Source organism: Neolamprologus brichardi, chromosome 9, assembly GCF_056152115.1.
Source record: "Neolamprologus brichardi isolate AB-2024 chromosome 9, ASM5615211v1, whole genome shotgun sequence".
Classification (NCBI taxonomy): Eukaryota; Metazoa; Chordata; class Actinopteri; order Cichliformes; family Cichlidae; genus Neolamprologus; species Neolamprologus brichardi.
Window position 1 is genome coordinate 26,345,767 of NC_142112.1, and position 21,680 is coordinate 26,367,446.

Consider the following 21,680-nt stretch of genomic DNA (forward strand, 5'->3'; position numbering starts at 1 on the left):
ATTGTGCAGCACGTAAGATCGACAGCGCACAGTGTGCTTTGAGGTAGGAGCCAAAAAGGGTGTCGTTTGTGTGTGTGAGCACCCGTGTGTACACCTGTGAGCATGAGCGCGCTTGTTTTTAAAAGGTTCCTTCATGTAATGATCTGCTAGAGGGTGTGGGGAGCCACAGCCCCGTCCTCCAGGGCATGAAGCAGGTATGGAGGAGATCAAGACTCCCTCAGAACACAAGAGACCAAGGAAGACCAACAGAGGGGCAGCCGCGCCACTATCCCAGAAAGAGCTTATCTTCAATTTCTTGTCATGAGCTCGGATTGCTAATATTTTTTCTGATGTCGGCATTGGATAAAAATGTAACCTGACATGAAAACAAATGGATGAAACTCCATTTAATATTTCTATGATTGTCTGGTTTTGACGTCATCTTTTGTACCACTGTCAGATTAAACTATGCACTTAAATGCAGGAACTCTTAAATTCTTGTAGCCGACTTCCATGAAATGTGGTGAATTAATTAATTGTCAAAAGATAAAGCACTTTTCATTTGCAAGAGATTTCCTTTGCTAACTACAAGCCCAATACAGAAATCACACATTCTTTCTTTTGTCTACAAACACACACAAACCCACAGCTAGCTCAACTGAGGTAGGACACAATTAATGTTTATAGCCTGTCAAACTTCCACCAACATGAGTCTCTTATTACAGATATGGATGGTGGGAAGCTCTGTAGAACAAAAATAGTTCCTACTGGCCATGTTTTTATTGTTGTTGTTTTTTAAACTAACTGTGTCTTGATTTCTTGAAAGACACTGCAATTCAATTATATGTAAGAGAGGTAACCAATTTAAGAGCAGATATTTTCAAAACTGGACGATTTATACCAAAATCATGTAGATAGAAACAGCTAACAGCACTACTGCCAAGTGAAAAAATATGTAAACTGGATTTTAGGGTGAACTGTCCCTTTGATATCATCAGCCATAAAAACACAAACTAAACAAAGACAATGCTTAAGTGCATGTCTTTTCTCCTTAGCCTCTTTACTAGTTCAGCAGACTTTAAAGTGTTTTAAAGTAATCAACTTTCCAGCTCTGTTTGTGTAGAAAAAGTCAGGCTCAGTCAGAGTGAGGACAGAGAGCTGGGCTGTAGAAAGCAGCAGCATGACATATTTGCCATATGGGTAGGTTGAGGGAAAGTAGAGCAGCGTTTCCCTCCGGAGGAAAACACATAAGCACATCTCGATTCATGCACATGTGCACATGTACGATATACTTGACAGAAATGCAAAACATTCACAGGGTAAAACATGAACGCTTGTTTAGGACAGCTCAACATATGGTGTATAAGAAGGAGAAATAAGCCCCGGGCTCCTTGCACTATTATGGTGTCACTTGCACCTGACTTAGAAGAACTTCAGCAGCAAGAGAGATCATAAAATGTGTAAAAGGAGGCTGTGTGAGTTTCTGGCAGGTCGTATGTCTGCAGAATGAGAAAGAGAAAAATGTCCACAGACAGAAAGAAAGTAGATTTGATAGTAAACATACCTCCGTCCCCAACTCTCTCCTCCCTGCCCCACCCCCGTTTTCCCAAGTAGCTGATTTCATCCTCGCAAAGTCACTCTCATTCTAATCTGCCCTGATCCGTCTGCACTGGCAAAGACTCAGATATCAAACTCACACACATTAGAAAAAACAAGCAAACTATGACATCTTAACAAAAGGTGCCAGTTCATCTGCTGTTTTATTAAAAAAAACCAAAACAAAACAAGAAGAATGCACCTTTCATGGAGAGTTCAACTTGAACTGCCATCAACTAGAAATTCAACCCATCAACATCTGGCGTACTTCCTGGCAGAGGCAGAGTTGGCAGACTGATAACCAGATTTCATAAAGTGGGTATGTAGTAGCTTGTAGTTATATAATACCTAAATCTCTAAGCCTCAGTTTGGAATAGCCACCGAGTACAGCAGCATAAAAAAAAATCAATGAAAACACACTGTAATAGCCTCTGCATAATCTGTTAAACCACAAAATCATATCAATAGTGATGCAAAATGTTACATTGCTTTCAGCTGTTTTGCAAATGCCACAGAATACAGAGTAGAAAACACACATGACAGAGCACTTCAAGAGAAGAGGAGCACACTCTACAGGAGCACACCTCACTTACCCATGAGACATTTTTATTCTTGGTTTGTTTGATCATGGCAACGAGAGGAAGGCCAGTAACGTGGCGAGAGGAGCCCCCTCCTCAGCAGATTTTAGCCCCGCAGCCTGTTGCGTGGGGAGGTCTGTGCGGGATCAGGGGTGATGGCCGGGGGCACGTCGCGCTCAGCCATTGGTCATCATGTGCCCTGCAAACCCGCGAGCCCGAAACGCTTGCTCTGACTGAATCCAGCATCTGTCAGGGCATCAGAGCACGCCACGCGCAGAGTTTTCAAGTTTGTTTTTTTTTCAGGCTACGTTACAAAACTAGAAAAGTCCAGAAATATCCAGCAAAACTCAAAAGTGTTTTCCTCCTCACAGCACACAGTGACCTGATGGACTGGTTATGTATTTGAGCCGAGTATGAATATGAAACATCCCAGCAGGTTTAACCCCGCCCTGCTGAGCCACAGCACGCGCCCAATCAGATCTTTGTGGCCAGCTCCCCAGGGTGAGCTTATAGAAGTATTAGGATGAACATACTGAGTCTTTGGAGGAGAGCCCTGACTGGCAGGTCACTGGCATGTACAGATATCAGGCAGTAAATAAGCGGGAGCACCGGAGCAAAACTTAAAGTGACTGACCTCATCTTCATCTGCTGTAGGTACCTCTCCTTTTATTATCGTGCTTTGTTTTAGTTGTTTCATCCCTGCTCTTTGCCACCTACCTAGAGCCAGTCTCCTTCCTTGCTCTCTAGCATCCTCCATCTCTTCCTCAATCTCTGGAGTACATCTTCTCACCCAGCTGGCACCTGTTGTCATGGTACCACTTTGCTAAGAGATAAATAGCATGACAGACAGTAAGAAAATGCTCGGTAACTCTCCATTTAATCTCTTAAGTAAGTGGCTCCACTGCTCTCTGATCAAGCCTCTAAATGCTTACCTTTGTAGCTTCCTCTGCAAAATATCACCAACATCTCCTCTCCACACTTTTCGCAGTCTGTTTGTTCAAGTTGATCCGGACTACTCATAAAAGATCAGTGAAGAGTTCTGAGGCTGTAAGTGCTGATTTGAGTGGCTGCATTTGGGTAAAATTGAGCCACAGAGCAGCGGCGGATCTCTGGATCAGCAGTGGCAGAAAAGTCTACAGACCGCACATAAACAAGCAGAACAACTAGTGTTTGAAAAGGAATTTAAAAAGGTGCCAAAACAGCTTGCAGCTTTTATAAGGGAAGGGTGTTCTGTGAGTCTTTTATTAACAGTCTTCAAAATTTATCTGAGATGTGCTCTTTCTTCAGTTATAGCTTGATGGAAGCTTTTAATTTTTTTTACTTGATTTCTCTGCCACAATCTTTTGTGGCTAAAAAAAACCCTGTTACCTGCGAGAGGTTGTAGCTGAAGGATGTTTGGCAAACAAACACGTCGGTAAACTTTCCTTTGATTGACAGAGCAATTAATTGGCTAATCATAGCAGCTCTATACACGAACACTTCACGTAAGTGAGGCCATCTTTTTAAATTTGTACTTCTACTATCTTGTTACTTTAATGTGGAAAATCTTGGCTACCGGTGAGACCAGCTCATTAAAATAATCAATGCCAACCACAAAATTACAAACATATAGTGAAAACTCTTGCTTTACTCGGCTCCTGGTCCATTTTTAACATCTGCCACTCTAATTAACTGTCTCTAGTATCCATATGGGCCAGCAGCCCTCCTCTGGTGCACAAGGTTGTCTGCATCTCTCTCCTGTTAATTGGCCTCAAAGAACATCTGCTCCTGTTTTAAGTGATGCTCAGTTTGGCCTGGGTGCCCTTTCTATCAGAGGTGCCAATTTAATGGGTGTGAGCTGAGCAAACGACTCTACTAGCACTCTTATGTCAGCACGATGTGCATGATTTCATAATATCTGTGGGCCGTTAGTAGAAGAAAATTACATAAAGTACAGTCATCAAAAGGTATGTTAGAAGCAAACTGAAAAGTAAAGATAAGAGATTAAGTGAAGGCACTGGGGGAAATATATCTGATCCCCTGCTAAATTTGTAAAATTGCTCACTTCCAAAGAAATGAACAGTCACTCATTTTTATGGAAGTTTTATTTTAATGCAGAAAGAAAGAATATCCAGAAAAACATATTACATAAGGAGTAAAAGTCATTTTTCTTGGCATTGATTGAAATAAGTATTTGATACGATACAGTTTAACCATAAATTTGGCTCCCGCCTATTGACAGCCAATCAGTTACAGACTCCTGACCTCAACCCGTTAAGTGTCTAAGGCCCACCTGTCCACAGAATTAGTTTGTTCCATTTCAACCTCTTCACCACCACCTTGAGACCAAAGAGCTGTCAGAGGACGTCGGGGACTAAATAATAGACAGAGGAGCTTGTTGATTATCTGAAGTCAACTTGGACTACACTCACCAAGAACACCACTGGTAAAACACTATGCACTTAAATATATTGCAGTGCCTGCAAAGTCCTCACATTTACAGGTCTCTTTTAAGTTTGGCAATGATTTCATATGCATTCATCTCAATTGGTTAGAAAGCAGCAAACAGGCAAAGAAGTTGTGTTTCTGAGACTCTCAGAAACCATATTTCAAAACTTTCCCAGTATAATTTCGACACTTTATCATAATGAGGTTAAGTTTTATACGCACTGATTGCCAGGCTCTTACTGGAGGTATCGGCATGAAATTTGGTACAGGTCTTCCTGCTTTCCTCAGGATTTTCCCCACAGCTTTTTTATGTGGCCTTTTTACAAGCCAGAACCACAGATCTTATAGTCAGTTCTTAAAATATCAGAGTGACTTGAATAAGGCAAGCAGACAAACAAGCCCAGCTTGCAGTTTGATGGCCTCATGCTGGATGCCTGCTTTGCTGTCCTTTCCTCGTTGGCTCTGTCTTTCAGTTCTTCCAGGAAACTGATCCGTGGAGCTGAACAGAGGAATCAAACCTGAAAACAGTGTGCAGCATTTTGCTACACCCTAGTTGATCGATGCCCTACACACAGTGAATAAGCTGCATGAGTTTCCTGATGCAACACACATGAATGGGCTGAGCTCAGGAGAATATAAAGCAGACCATAACCTGGTTGGCTGACTGACAGCCCCGTTTATTCTTTGATCTTTTATATTCACACTCATTCATCACTGACACTACAAAGGTACTGACCCGTTGACAGATATGCCCTATTGTATTGTTTCTTAATTTCTCTAATTACACATTTGGCGTCATTTAAGACCCTAGTTGGCCTCCCTCTCGTCACATACTTTTGAGCCAGGTTGTGACAGTGATGATTTATTGTAGACATATTAGGAAGATTAATGAGGAATCAGTACATTTTGTAGGATGGGAGAAGCATCTCCTTACCCATGACCTCACTATTTCCAGACCACTGAGAGTTTTAAAACTCAGACTGCCAGCTGTAACTTAAACGGGGTCAATGCGCACTGTGTCACTGACATCAGTGTTTCCGGGCTGGAGCTATACTCTTCATAGGCTTCCACAGATAGTGTATAGATCACACTTTCCAGTCCAGCTGTGACGTAAACACAGTAAAAAAAAATCCACCTAAATCCAAGACATTCTTCAGAGCCTCTGTGGCCAATTAACGGCTCAGTTCCCGGACATTTCCATATTCTCTGGATAAGTGAGAAAACGCATAATTGCTGCCAAGGAAACCCTGCTCCAATTTAGTCTGCGATGGCTCGGCACTCCTATCTGGGCGTCCATCCCGATGCCTGGAAAACTGGGAATTCCAGGTCACCCTTTTGTTATGGGAGCTCAGCTCACTCACCACAAGAACACACAAACTCAATTGTTTCTGGAAAAAAAATACCTTTGTCTGAGAATATTCCAGTATTTTCTCATTCTCTGTCTGGTTTCTTTAGTCCACCTAACAGCTCAAAGTTTTTACTTACCTGCTACATAGCTACATCTCTTGAATAAGCCAGGACAAAATGTTAAAAACATGGCTACTCCTGAAATTTATGATCCCTGATGTTTCCTCTTTTCCCACCGTGAGGTCCATGTTTGTTTTCTTTTAAATCTCTCAAGGACTATTTTATGAACAGCAGACAAGTCCCAGCAGGATGAATTTTCATCACTATTTTGTTATTTACGTCCAAACATCTGTCTTATGACAGTATAACATGACAACCACATCAGCCATTTGTGTTTTGTGCCCAAATCAAATAATAACATGATGGTACTAATATGGCCATTTAAGTCATTAAGCATCAAAAACCACACCATATTAGCAGTGTTTCTGTTAACTTGGTACCATGCTAAAGTTAGCAGGTAGCTCACAGCACTGCTGCATAGCCTCAGAGAGCTGTCAATAACAATTAGGTCAGTGTCCACTGTGTATATTTTGTGTCCAGGCACAAAACAGCCTCTATGTCATCTGACATGTGGTCACTTCTTACTATAGCATCAGACAAAGGCACGTTTAAACAGTCTAGTTGTGAGTTGTATCACCCCTCTGCTAGCATACCTTGCCTCCTTATACATATTTACATAATCCATCAAATGGTCTTCCAGATGGACGTTGCATCCAGGTCGAAAAACGCACACGTGTCTTAAACCTGCATTTTTTTATAAAGTACACCAGGGGGCGACTTGACAGCTTCCTTTCTTCCTCTCTCCGTTACCTCAGCAAAGACTTTTCTGACCTTATGTGCTCAGTCGCTAGTTTTAAATCTTGTCAAGTAGAACATGAAGTCCTTTTTGTAAATTATGGTAATTTTAAGATTTCACAAAGGAGGATAATTCAAGACATGCTAACCGGCTAATAACTTGTTAATCCAAAATCATTAGCCAGGAAGTAGGCAGTTTCAGATCAAGCACTTGGTTGTCACATCTGGCGTCAAAACACAGAGGCGGTCATAAAGGCTACGCCCATCTTTTATGTTATCTGTTATACTGTCAGATTATCTGTCCAGATACAGTAGGTAGTTTTGTTTTTTCTCCACATGTAAAAGTGATCCGTTTTCTCTTTGTTATCCTGATGGCTGGGGAGTGAGTAGATGCAAACTAAGATACAGCAAATTCATTGATAACTTTTTTTGGCAGATGAATAATGCATTAATATTCCCACCAAATCCCGATCTCGAAACACACCTGGATGCGCCTCACGATACATTGACTATAGAAAAGAAACTGTGCTACATTGTTTCACATGTACCATTAAAGAGTTTATCAGCATTTCTACTGCAGGAAAAGAGCTCAGGTTGGTTTCCTCAGATGTCACTAGCTACTGGTGCTGCATCATGCAAGCAAGAAGGCCTAGAAAACAAAAGGTGGAATGGAGTAGGCCCTGCTGTCTTCAATTAACTGAGTTTCCGTGAGGAGTGTCTGAGGCTGGCTATTCACTCTGTCAGATGGAGTCCCATCCGGTCAGGTCTCCGTGCTCCACATTCCATCGAGAGCAGAATTGTGTTCCGCCCCATTTCAGACGTAAAACGGCGGTTTGGTGCTCCATATTGGAAACATGTGAGAGGAGTGTCATAGAAAGAGTGGCGTGTCACGGCAGCTAGGGTCCACTAAAGTTCAGCGCTGCACCGCCCTCTGCCAAAAACTCTACTCATTATATTAATTTCCCCATGCTTACTTTGTGCACAGTCATTAAACACAAACACATGCTGCCAGTGATATTCCACCACAGCGAATGGTTTGTTTTCATGCAAACACCTCACACATGGGGCTTAGATGCTCCGGTGTGGCGTTTCCACAGCTGGTCCTACACTAATCCACTCATCAGTTAAATTAAAGCTTACTCAGTTGTACAGTAAATGTTGATCCAGCCTACTGCAGCACATGTCACACAAAACCAGACTGCGTAACCAAACTAGAGCTATGTGCACAGGATCACACTGGCATTTTTTCCTTCTCTATAATATCTGCGATAATGTTGTTGTTCCAGTTGAGAAGCATTTCAAGACAGACAATGCCATAATGGGCCCAAATGCCTTGGACTCTTTTCAAAGGGCTCTCTGAATGAGAGAAGGCTGCTTCTGGCAGAATTTAGAGGACACAACTGGTGTATTACTTGCTGCTCAAAGTATCACATAATGAATTATGAACCCATGAGTTCTTTTTTGGAACAACTGGGTGATACTAATTTATTTATGTACTCATCAAGAGTTCCTTTAGAGCACTGATACAGGTTTCTCTTTTCTTTTGGACATTTTAAATTAAGCACAAATTTAAAGTAAAAAAATATTTTTAAATATTCTACTGACACATGTTTTTGTTGTCTCAGTTTAAGTCAAGTCTGTAACATTTAGTGTACTATTATTATATATTTCACCACCACAATCTTACAGCTGCTCTGGCAGCCCGTGTTCACATGAAACTTCAGGTTTACTTTCATGCTAAATTGGGATAAAACAAACAATTATGTAATTGCGTATAATTTTTTTTCCAATAAATGTATTACTCATTGTCTAAAAAGTGTAAACCTTGCCTGCCCAACATTTGGAAACCCACATATGAAGTTTACTTTCACATGACACAAAGAAGCAAATCTTCAAAAATGCCATTTTTGATTAGCACATGGGTATAGTTGACTGTTGCTGTCTGAAGATTGAATATTTACTCTTGTAAAAAAAATCAAGGATGACTTCACACTGCCGTTAAGACGTTTATGAGCTTAGATGTCACAGTTTTCGTCATTCTGACGTTTTTTTTGTGCTCAGGACATTTTGTCCCAGAGGCGAACAAGTTACCATCTCAGATCTGTAGATGACTTCATAACTCATTTTAGATAATTATATAAAAAAAGTCTACCTCATGAAAACTTTATCTTTGGGCTTTAATGGCGGTGAGGCATTTTCTCTCTGTGCATAAAAGATAGATCTGCATGTACAGTATGTGTTTGAGTGGAAGACTCAAAAGTGAAATGTGGCCATCTAGTGGCAAAATGCAATGCTTGTCTTTTTCTGCAGTACTGGGGAATTGTGGAAGAGGGAAAACATGATTCATTTTTACATTTCTCTATTGACGAACAGTTCACTGGAGACTGCAAAAAGCAGAAGACATTCCCTTTCTTTGTGCTGCACATAAAGGAGTGCACAAAAACCCACTGAGGCTGACTGACAAAATTAAGAATGCACAGGACAGTAGAGAAATAAATGCATGTGTCATCAAATTTTCCATCTTGAAGTCATAGCTATTAGAAGAAAAACACCCACATTTTCATCTCACTGCATTTCATTAAGCTGAACAGCCACAGTAGACTCGTTGTAATGAGCTTCTGATTGCAGACACTAGCACATAAAAGATGCAAGAAATAAACAAGCAAAACCCAATAAAGTCAAACCGTCAACAGAGCATGTGCCTGCATTGTGAACCCACAGCATTCAAAAACATTACCACCTCACAGCTCTCTCTCCAAACCCTGGAATAAATATGGAATAAAACATTTATCATGTCTGGCAGCATGCAGAGTGAAAACAGAGCTCTGCAGAAAACTGTCAGGTCAGTTCAGGCAACTGAAATATTTCTGTTAAATCCTGCAGCACTCAGGATTGTTTCTGGATAGAGATCTACAGCAGCAGACAACAGTGATCAACATCGAGGGAAAAAGCTGGCAGGCATCCACTGCCTCTTCAGACTGGTTTCAAGCAGCGCTGACATTTTCAGTAAAGTTGTGCATGCATGGAAACACCTGCCAAATAACCTCTGAATTATTCATCCTGAAACAATTAGTCTTTGCACATATGCTGGCAACTGTAGGCTTCATCGCCTCTTACTCTCTCACTATCACATGTAGTCTATCCTGTGTGATAAATCAGCATCAAAGCCACAAACTCACATATGGAAGCTCTGCTCTCCGGCGATGGCCCAGACCACAGCACGGCATGAAGGGGACCAGGGAGGGGAGGAACTGACGGCCGTCTCACAGACTCCCTGTCAGGCAGCAGCATCTACTCAGCCTCGGTCCATGCCTGCAGACTTGGCCCACAGGGTTGTGGACCACCAAAAGGTGCAGAGCAGATAACGAGGACAGCGGGAATCCTTGATGGAAGAGTGAGCAGAGGGCTGTCGTATCCACACCTGCCCCCTACTTCTGTCCACCCCTCCTCACGTGTGCACCTTATCTGCCCCCTTACTCAGAAACTCTGGAGATTCAAAAGTCAGATTCAAATACTCCTTGCTCTCCTCCTCCTCTTCTACCCATCTCCAGACTGTTGCAGCAGAGTGTCCATCTGAGTTTACCCCACCCCAAAATCTGTGCACGCTCTGGCAGAGCCTCTGTGCTGCCAAATCCTCTGCAGCGCTGCTGTGCTGTGGCTGAGACGTACAGTTGCAGGCTGGCACACTGGTTCAGCTGCTAGTGGATTTAGACACACTCATTATCACGCGTAAGTTCCTTCTTGGCACAGGGAGGAGGTGGAGTTCTGAGTGTCCTTTACTGACCGCTGTCCCTTGCTTCCTAATAGACGACACATCCTCTATATTCCCTGCCCCTCCTTCATTCATCCAGGGTTCAGTCGGCTTTTAAAAGCTTGACACACACACTCTGGCTATCTTGACTTTTTATGCTCCACTCCTTTTCTTTATTTCTTCTTGTGCCATGACTCAGTCCTCATTTGCACTGGATTACCCTTTTTACTTTCTCTGTGTGAGGACAGGCACTGAGACAGCTACTGGTTGCTGAAGAGACTGCACTGTGCTTTTAATGTAACAGAAACAGTGTGTGTCTCATGCTGTGAGCGGAGGAACAGCACAACGCTGCCTGTGGTGCAGGGGGAAGTCACTCGCACAATTCAGTCATGCTGGAGTGCTTTGTGTGACTGCAGAGCTGGCGTGTTTGTTTCTTTCCCCGCCCGTCTCATCTCACACCTCCTCTCCACTATTATCCTTTCCCACTGGGTTCAGGTGATTGAGTCCAGAAGGACATCCGGCCTCACTACTCCATCGCAAATGCTGTGTCAGCCATAAATGCACAAATCCGCTTCATGCCACAGGACAACTGTGGTAGAGAGGGGTGGGTCACGGGTAATATTCAATTATACAGCATGACTGTGGATGTGCTTTTGCATCTCTACTTGCAACAAAGCCAGCTGGATACATAGATTTTAACTCTGAACCTTTCCAGCAGTGATTTCAGTTAAATCATCAAAGTAATGTATTTTGAAAATGGGGTCGCAAATATAGTTTTATGAGCACTGACAGCAAAGATTCCCTGAAAATACAGATTTACAACTGGAGCTAATAAAGCCAATAAAAGCAACACTAATTTCAGCCAAAATACATAATTTCATTTTATTTTAAACGGGAAGCCTTTGCTTTTGCATCAGCAGATTATTAAAAAGTGAGGAGCCAAACAGACTCTAAAACAAATGAGCTTTTCTTTCATGCTAATAATAAAGGACAGCACTGAGCACATGTATAAACTGAGCTTAAGCATCCCTCCCCCATTGTCACCTACCTTCAACTTTTTTAGTTTGCTCCACTCTTATATTGTGCAGAGCTGATTCTGATGTTGAAGACATCATCACTTACTCTCAGGCTGAGGTGGGACAGGCTGCAGTTTGTCAGTAGAATAACAACATGATTTCTGCTGTCAGAAAGTGCTGCGTCAAGATAAAAACAAACCCAGTTTTCTGTCTCCATGAATCACAAGTGATTTTCCAGGCGCCTACTACTTACGAAAATAAAATATCAAGCATTAGGTCAAGTACCATAATTTATTATCCAACACTTTGGCTTTAACTGAGGTTTTAAAAGACTTACCTAAAGACAGATGGGGTATTTTGCAGCCATTTCAGGGCTAAAATGAGAGCCGGGTCATTTTTTTTTTTTTTTTTTTTGCTGAAATTTTATTGATGAGAAATGTAAAAAAGAAAATGGACGTCAACATAACAAGTTTTAATTTTGGGATATTTGAGGGAGAGTTTCCGATCCTAAAGAAAGTGCATGGAAGTTAATGCGAGGAATTTTTTAATGAAATAATCGCTTCAACGTCTTCTGTAATACGCTCACAAGCACGGAGAATTAAATGAAAATGTCAGTAATCTCAGATCTGCATGCTTAGTAAGACTTTAATTAGCTTGCCTCACTCGGTTTTTTAATTCAGCCAATTTTGTGCAGTGTGAACAAACAAGACACATTATAATATAATCAGTGAGCATTCAGTCAAAAAGGGCTTTTTATAAACTGTTCAGTAATCTGTTTTCATGAATATCCTCTTTTTCTTATTTTCTCTTTCCCCTCAAACCCCAACTAGACAGAGCCGATGTCTGGCCCTCTCTGAGCCTAGCTCTGCCAGAGGTTTGCTTCCTGTTAAAAGTGACTTTTTCTTTCCCACGGTCACAAAGTGCTTGCTCACAGGGCGTTATCTGAGATGGGGATTTTACCCTACAATATAAAGCACCTTGAGAGCACCTTTGTGTATCTGTGCCATAATCTATGTCTATTAGTGTTATATTAAAACATTATTAGAAAGAGTATTTCTCTACACAATAACCATGCACCCTGGACTGATGCTGTGTGGCCTGTTGTGAAACTTTGTGCTCATCAGTGATAATATACACGTATCTATTCATCACCTCAAGTCTGACAACATAAACCTGCCGTGATCTTTTATTATCGTTGAAGCCTTTTTAGTTTACTGCCAATATTTCACAGGCTGACATGTGTCTGCGGTGATGGAAAGGCACAATTATAAACACAGAGCTGTGCACCTTACAGTGAGAGGGGAATCATGTCTATCAGTTAGCCTGTCAGAGGCTGTCACCCTTCAATGGTAATAATCGCTCAGCTGCTGATGTCATGGATAATACTGCAGGGAAACAGGTCTCCACATTGAAGTACTCCCAGTTTAATTTGGGTTCATTACAGCCTCTCTGGATGCATCTTCGCAGTCATACTTGAGGTACTTTACACAAGAATCTGCACCAGTTTCTGCTTTTACATGAGTACACTGTGAGGTACTAGGAACTCACTGTGTGATAATGAAAGTAATGTAACAGTGAGAGATGTGTCTATTCTTCCCCCCGGATCTGCATCACTACACAGAAGACAGCCTCAATCAATCATAGGGGCAGTAAGAGCAAGCTTTCAAGGCATAAGAAGGAGCTAATTAAATGAATCCATCTTATGATTAAAGCACAAAAAAAGAGAAGGGACACTTGTGTTTTACGCCACAACTGTGAGGATGTTTCTTTTGTGATAATGATATGACTATTGGTTTTTTTTTTATTATTCATCTGAAAAACACACCTAAACAATGCTACCTTTCATTTTAGGCCTTTTATTTTTCAAAGACCAGCCAATTACAGCTTTAATCTGGCTGAAAGATTGATAATGAAAATAATAAGCACTTACAGGCTAAAGCAAATCTATAAAAATGTGCACTCTCATGAATTTCAGTCATGGCCTGCAGTCTCCAGTCGTTGAAACATGATGACAGTCTCTTAATTTGCATGATCAGCAAAACTTTTTATCTTTCTCTCTCTCATCCGTGATTCATCTAATACAGTACCTTCTATTTAGATAGATATTATTTGAGTGGAGGATGAGGATCACTCGTAATAACTGGGCTGTGACCTTGGCCACTAGGTGGTTAATGGATCAGCTCACTGCCAAATTAATTTATCCTTCATTGCACCACAGCAGGAATGAGGAGTACGGAGGATGCATGGAGGATTCAGGTCAGCTGTGAAAGCAGGGCATGCTTTGATGTAGTGATAACAATATGCGCCTTTCTCTTTTTTCCTTCGCTTGTCACTTACTGAAAAACAACAGACTGAACAATAAATTCCACATTTGTGGTTTCAGTGTCAGTATTATTAGATAAAAATCATACTGTTACATCACTTACAGTTTTGCAACCATATTTGGGTATCCATGTATTTCCACTCAAAGTTGAAGAACCCCAATAACAGTGTTTGTCCACTAGATGGCAGTCTGGCACTGCTGCAACAGCTGAGCCGCAGTAGTGCTTTACAGTTGCTTTTTTTGTTTCCAGATTTTCACTCAAGTACAGTATTTTACTCTGGCCAATGTTACTGCAGTCTGAAGCCAGACATTACATACTGTTCTCCAGAAATATTTACTACTGGAAAAATCTTGACATTTGTTGCTTAAAGTTCAGAAAAGGTCTGCAGGGTTAATGCTACAATTGACCTTTGAGATTTCCAATGGCAGTCACTCCATACCACCAGTGCATATGTAACATATCCATGGCATGAAAACAGACAGGCTGTCAGATTTGATCAGAACCATAATGAGCTCTTTGCGTCATTCCTTTTCTCCACTGACTGAAATAATAATAAAGAGAATGATGAGAAGGAAAATGGTTGCAATCACTGAGTGAATGGGAATGGGTTTTTATGTGTTCACCACATGCATTCAGACAGACTTTCATCTGCAAATCCATCTCTACAGACAGAGCAGGTCAAACTGTACCAATATACTGTGGAAAGTTACGGGAGTGGGAGACATCATGGAGAGGTGAAAGAGCCAGAAGGAGGCGGACAACACAGAGGGGAAGTGGGAAGCTTGGTGCAACCATTTACATAAACATAACAAGTGTGGGAAGCAGCAGTAGGTTAATTATGACATAATGCTCTGTGAGTTATGCAAATCACAGTCTCAACTACTAAACACTGAATCCCATTTTTCACTGTATATCATTTCAGCACCTCACCCGCGCGTGCAAATTATCCTCCCCTGAGCAGGTGCTCCTTATATTGAATGTATTCTTCAATTTTTAACTGTCTGCTTTCTCTAATATTGAATTTCTATTGCAAACAAATGACATAAAGACTGAATATCTCATTTTAATTGGCAACTAACAAGAGTGGAGACAAGAGGTTATATCCAGTAAACATTTTTCTACCGCACTCACATTTGAAGCAAGAAGTCAGAAATCCAGAGTTGAAATTTTCAGCTGCTCGTGTCAGATTTACCCAGTCAGTATTAGCCCCACCATCCCCAACTTCACAATCCAACATGGCAGCAGAGCTTTTAAACAGTAGTAGAACATAAATTAGCCAAACAGAGAGGACTGAACAAGTCAGCAGAGAAGCACCTTATACCTGCATTCTCTTTAAAGGCCAACAGGGGGCAACAGCTCTGTAAAAACATTTCCTCTCCTATAAGCATATGGGAAAACGGCTCTGAGATTTGACCTCTAAACTCTTTGCTGACTAGTTTATGTGATCAGTCCTGTTAATTTGGGCCATGCTGAATAAAAATTAAGTCTATTTTGTACATTTTAAAAATAGAGCGAAATCCAGGATATGCTCATGAGCTAACAGCTTGAGTTTGATCAGTTGATAGCCAAGGAGAATACAATATTGCCACAATGACGATGGTGAAAACACTTCAAAATGGGTCTTTGCAAACCAGTGGGTGATTTCACAGTGTAGATTAAAGTGTAAATATCCTATGAACTTTATCAACAATTAAAACATTTTTAATATGTATGAGTCCTTGCATTGTACTGCTAGATAGATGGCAGTGATTTACCATACTGAGAGGAAAAATAATGCAATGTAAATTTCTGTGCTACCTTGGTGTAAATTTGTGGTGTCAGCCTATAAAAATGATGTAGCTCAGACAGTGGCAAGAAAGCTTTGTGTGTTGCACTTGCAGGTTCTTCATTATGATGGACACAGGTGGGTTGGCAGTTCAGACCTCATTGCCTTAAAAGTTCTACATTTACGACTGTATTCCTGAAAACGATGTGCCTATCAGCATGACATAAGGCAGATTTGTCATCTGATTATTATTATTATTATTATTATTATTATTATTTGTCATCTGATTACACTCCAGTCAACTCAGTGGAGTCAATAAAGTCAAAGGAATTCAAAGAAACCTATATCTATAACCATTTCATATCTTTACCCAAGAGGCAAAGGGCAGACTGACACCCTGAGTTGAAACTCATCTGACAGTTTTCCTGGCTTGTTTGAAAAAGAGTAATGTTTTTGTAAAACCTGAAATAACCTGCGAGAAGTATCCTTGCAAGGTCTGTGTCTTTTTGTTTTATTCACTAACTGGGCCAAGCTTTTATAGACTCACTTTTAAGCCATCCCTCTGCTAGTATTTAATCCTGTTGTTTGTTCTGCATTTTGTTTCTCACCCTCTCTAAAGTACTTTGTTAACTCTGTTTTTAGAGAAGTGCTATATAAAGAAAGTTTATTATTATTCAGGGTCACGGAGGACTGGCTGATTTCCCAGGATGCATTAAGCAAAAGCAGACACTCTAAACACAGTGCCAGTTTACAAATGGACGATCACTCACAGTGGACACTTACGCCAGTTGTAAGTTTAGAAATGACTACATTCAATTCTCTATTGTCAAGAGGCTCGCAAATTCATGATGTCGGAGCTGGCTGTTAATTATACCTGCTTAGTCATTCACAAACAGACAATCAGTCAGCTTAGCACATAAGCCCAGAAGTCCCTGGATACATATTCATCCATGTAAAACTCCCAGACTCCAGTGCCGGTGAAGTCTTGGCTAGTTGTCTGACAACTTCTCAGAGAGAAAAAAATAGTCATACACATGACCTTTCTCTAAAATATTTTTTACAGATTTTACATGTTGCGTTGTTATTTATACTTTTGCTAATCTAAGTTTACCAGTTACTATTTCCACTCAGTTACATCTAACTTTTCTTTGAGTCTCACCACATATATTTTCTAAAAATAAGGAGCTGATCCCTAAAATAACTCCGAGGTGGACAAACATGTATCAGCTTTCATCAACTTGATGCTGAACCATCTGTTTTTCTACCTCGGGCTGACGTAAATGTTTGGGCAGTTAAAGGAACTATGCAGGGCGCCCAAGCGCAATACCAAGTGCACTGTATGAGCCTGATCTCAAAACTATTTATTCGAATTTTTGACCCCTCGACATGTGCAGAAAAAGATGGGACAAAGCAAACAAAACAATCTGCACTCAGTGACACACGTTTGCTTACACAGCAGCCCACCTTCACATGAATAAAAATAAACCGTCTACCTGATGGTGGTAAAGTTTGCTAACAAATCTATGACAGTTCTGCCCTTCTTCCTTCTCAATGGAGAGCTGAGCTCCACAAACACCGACCTCACTACTCCCACGGCTGAGCGGTCTGGTCTTGCCTGAGCCTCCATCCTTCCCAGCCTCCTCCACACTTCCCCCTCCCAGGCATCAGACCATGACCGCAGAGAATGTCTCTCATCCTTTCTCTACTCAAACTACTCCCCATCTGCCCTCTGCCCTGTCTATCTGTAAGAGCATGAGTAATTCTGTCATTTAGGAGTTGTTTGCATGGAGTTACTGCGAGACTGTATTGATGTTCGGAGCTGCGTTGGCTTGATCACACCGTGACCCTGGTGAGATGTTCTTAAGACGCCCACATGTATAAAAGGATTATGAAGCACAAAAACAACAGGTTAAACAGGAGGGTGAGAGGCAGAAAATATACAAGAGATCATGTAATTTATTGAGGAGACAGTCACTTATTTGACACCCTTACATGCTTTTATACATTCATTACAGCAACAGTTACTCTACAAGTTCCACCTCAAAAACCTGATATAATAAAAATGATTCGATCTGCTATGTTTTTGAATAGAACTGACAACCAGATTATCAGGTAAACCAGGTATGGGAGATCTTTATACTCTTAGTTCTGTGCTCTAACATGTGCGGGCAAATCATGTCTGAGGCTTATTCAGTAAAGGACAGAGTAATTTTATTTTAAATATAGGATGGTTCAGCACCTCAGACGGGCACTGGGTTGTTATGTTCCCCGCCGAGAGATGGTTTACAAATCCTAAATCCAGTTGTGCATGTTTAAACAATAACAGTGAAGACAACATCAAATGACAGGCTGATTAAAAGGCACTGAGATCATGAGTGTGAGTGGTGGTGTGAGTTTAGCTACTTAGAGAGTACACTCTCATACATCTGTAAGTATGACTGAGCATGAGGCAAAGAGAAATAAGGTCAGAACAAAATGCTGTCATGAAAACATAACTGAATAACAGTATTTACACTGTTATCTAAACAGAGGTGAAGTTACTGGAAGGTCTGCTATTTCTGGGGGCCTCTTGCAGCAAATATCTCAAAGAAGATATTTTTGCTCTGCATGAAAGAGACTGTCTGACTCCCAAAAAGCATAATTCCTCTGCTCCACACCACCTCTTTTCTGTCTCTCACTCAAATGCCCTCTCATTTCCCTAACATGACAATGCAGACTGACAGTCGTTTGCAGCACAGCTAACCGATGACTCGGACTGAAGGGGAACTCCTCATTTGGGGGAGAAGACTGTGGGAATGGACATTAGCTCCCAAGGGTGGTGGAAGAAAAAAAAATCAGGGAATTTCTCCCCGAGCAGCTTCGGTTGAGCTGCAGCGCCTCATTGAGAACTTCTCTGTGGCTGTGAGATGAAGTAGACAGCAGCCTAGGAGGTGCAATTTTGATCTGACCTCCTCCAGCTTCCCGTCGTTCTGCTGCTGCCGTGCCAAAGACGAGGCGATCTGTGCCTCCTCCAAAAAAGGCAGAAACATTTAAGCAGGAGTGTTCATCCTTAACTCAGCCCATTCTGTCCCTTTGCAGGTCTGCTCAACAAAGACCAGACTCGCTGAGTGTGTACCTCACAGGGTCTGCTTTATAACAGGCCCCAGTGTCACTCTGAACTCAGTGCACAGAAGATGCATATCAGATGAGAGGCTTCCATTTAACATACTGTACCCAGCAGTGTTTGCAGAGGGCTTTCATCGCAATGCACATCTTATTGCTGATGGATGATGATGACTGAGCCTGAGCTCTTACACCAGTTTGCATTTACTGTCAGGCATTTATACAAACACACAAGTGTTAGATTCCAACGGGAAGTAACTGCAGCCAGGAACTTGAATTATACTTCATGGTACTCTTTTATCGTGGTCAGCTACATATTTGTTGTACCTTTTCAAAGACAAAACTATTTTGGTCTTAAGCTTTAGGCACCAACAAATAGTTTAGAGATGACAAAAATAAGACACCGATAGGCGAGATCAACAAAAATTCAAATCACCACCCTTACCTGGCGAACAAGGCTGTTGGTTGTGGTGTCGGACGAGGTGCTTCCATCGGAGCCTTTAAAGCGACCTTTTCTCCGAGCTCCTTTGCTTTGAGACTTGAGACAACAAAAATAGACAGGATAAAACTGTTTATGAGGAATCTTAAAATCTTAAATCTTAAAAGAATATACACAAGACCATGCAAACTAATACATTTTCCCCGTAACAGATTTTAAGTTCATGTGCAAAAATGCATTCAGCAGAAAATAATATGAGACTCATAATAAGTCATCAATGTTTAGCAACAAATGCAGCAACTGTAGTTAGATCAATTTCATTATCAATATGTTTTCTCTACGAAATGTCAGATACAGCATTTGCCACTTCAAGTACAGGGTGAGATCTCAAAAAGGTTGTGTCTGACAAAGATTATCTGTGATTATGAAAGCCAATAGAGCAAGTTTTAAGTTCCAACATTACAGCCTCCGTCTTCACTGATGAATTTCATTGCATAGTTGAGTGGAGTTGGTGAGTCATTTCCAGCATAAAATAATTTTTTATACCAAAGCATTCAGCCAGTATTATAGCCAGTATCAGCCAAGCACTGACTTCCACTGTTTCTTACTTATTACAGATTTGAGTGTTTTCACTTAAGGTGTAATGTTATGAGTGTTTCAGGAGGTTATGTAATCGTGTAGGTGGACAGCTTATTTTTCAAAAGTGGCATCCTGGAAAAGTAATGCACGAAATGTAAGAAATTCATTTCAAATCTGCTTTTTTTTGTCCCCCTCAGTCGAGACCCCTGGACAAATACCCTAGGACCAAACAGAGATATCACTATACGTGTTAAATAAACTCACTTTACTCCACAGAGCAATTATATAATTATATATAATTTATTATCAATTTTTCATTATTTTACCTGCAGAAATACACAAAACCCGTTTTAACAGGTTTTATACATTACAATGTTGTTAATACTGAAGGTACTATGTTTTTCTTTGAGACTTTACACTAGCTTTTAACTTAAATGCCGCTTACCTGCCACTAAAACAGCCAAAACACCCATACATGCTAAAGCACCTAGTACTTAGTTACTTTCGTTTTTACAGCAGTACTTTGAACAGAGTTATTTTTGCATTACACTCGTAAATATGTAATGTGGTAGAAATATGTAATTTCTACCACTGGCTTTACAATTGAAATACTTCCGGAAATATGAGTTAATTTGACGAGCGGCCAGGCTAGCTTACTTCAAAACGTCGTGATATTAAACTAATACGACATGTCAAACTATTTTCAGTCCCTGAACGTGAATATCCAAATATCAAACCTGACCCACAAATAAGTAAAAACAAACAAACAAACCAAAAACAAATTAACAAAAAAATAAAGATTCGCCTTCGCTACTTACGAACCTCAATCAAAACTTTAATGAGGCCACCTGCGCTCAAAAGCACGCGCAAAGGAAGCGGACAGGTTGAGAGCAGGTGAGCTGTTTGACGTCTCTCGTGCAGTGCCAAGGTTTAAAGTGGCAGTTTAACAGGAACTGTCAGCTTTAATTAAAATGAATTAACTCACTTGTAACATGGGATGTTCCAGAGCGTCCATGTGTTTGTCCGGAGGTGTTTCTGCTCTGTTGGTTGGGCTAATGTTGACGACCATCACACCATTTGAAAAACGCGGATATTCGGTAAAACCTCTCTGGTTGTACAGATGCTCCAACTGTGCCCGAGACAAAAGCGCATTTTTACATAGTTGTGTTGAAGAGTTTAATGCTGCTCTTCAAGTTTGAGTCGAGTTAAAGGAGGAGCTTGTGCGAAAAATGGCTGTAGTTTTTCGCGAGTTCAAGATGATGGTGATGCTGTGAGTCGTCGGATATTATAGCCTTCAGCATCACAAAACCCCCTCATCAGTTCGCTCCTTCCTACACTAGCTGAGAGAGCTCTCATGCTCCGTGAGCCCTCATCCAACGCCAACACCTCTCTGCCTCCTCACAGCGCAAAGGGATGAAAATGAATAGAAGCATCCAAACAGACATGAACACCACTGAAAAGCGTCAATTCAGAGCAACTTTGATGATCAGAACTGAACAAGTGAGAGAAATCAGTCATAGCTACTGGGAGGTGTTTAAATCAACAAAATGATGCTTTTATTGTAATATAAACCTGATGTGGCCGCTCACAGGTGTTGGCACCAAAGTAGAGGTGCCACAGGGTGGTGGAGGTGATGGTGGGGACAAAGAGAGGGAAGCCAGAGGAAATAAGACTATTTTATCAGAAATGAATACAAAAACAAAACAACATACATGCAGCCCAAATACAGATAGTAAAATATGATAAATGTCCCAGCACAAGTAGTTAAAAAGTAAAATTACTCATGTCTAATGGCTCACTTCAGAATCATATACATGATAGATACTTCAATGATCTTTAATTTATTTAATAAATTATTGTATTGCAGCAGCACAATAAAGAGTAAAAACAGTACAGTCTAAAAGAAATAAACCACATCGTTA

The 21,680-nt window shown here is 41.0% G+C and overlaps 1 protein-coding gene across 3 annotated transcripts in view; it reads right to left on the reverse strand.

Moving 5' to 3' along the window:
* cacnb2a (calcium voltage-gated channel auxiliary subunit beta 2a) overlaps positions 1-21,215 on the reverse strand; it is a 71,109-nt gene extending 49,894 nt beyond the window's left edge. For 2 of the 3 annotated variants that reach the window (XM_087846203.1, XM_087846201.1), the window contains exons 1-2: positions 20,744-21,215; positions 19,186-19,278 (exon numbers count right to left, since the gene is read on the reverse strand). In XM_087846203.1, coding sequence (XP_087702329.1) covers positions 19,186-19,278; positions 20,744-20,827 — 177 coding nt within the window. In that variant the 5' untranslated portion in view covers positions 20,828-21,215. Of the gene's footprint in view, positions 1-9,961; positions 10,157-19,185; positions 19,279-20,743 lie in introns of those variants that run through there. The other variant, XM_087846204.1, reaches the window with a different exon arrangement.
* Positions 21,216-21,680: the final 465 nt, after the last annotated feature.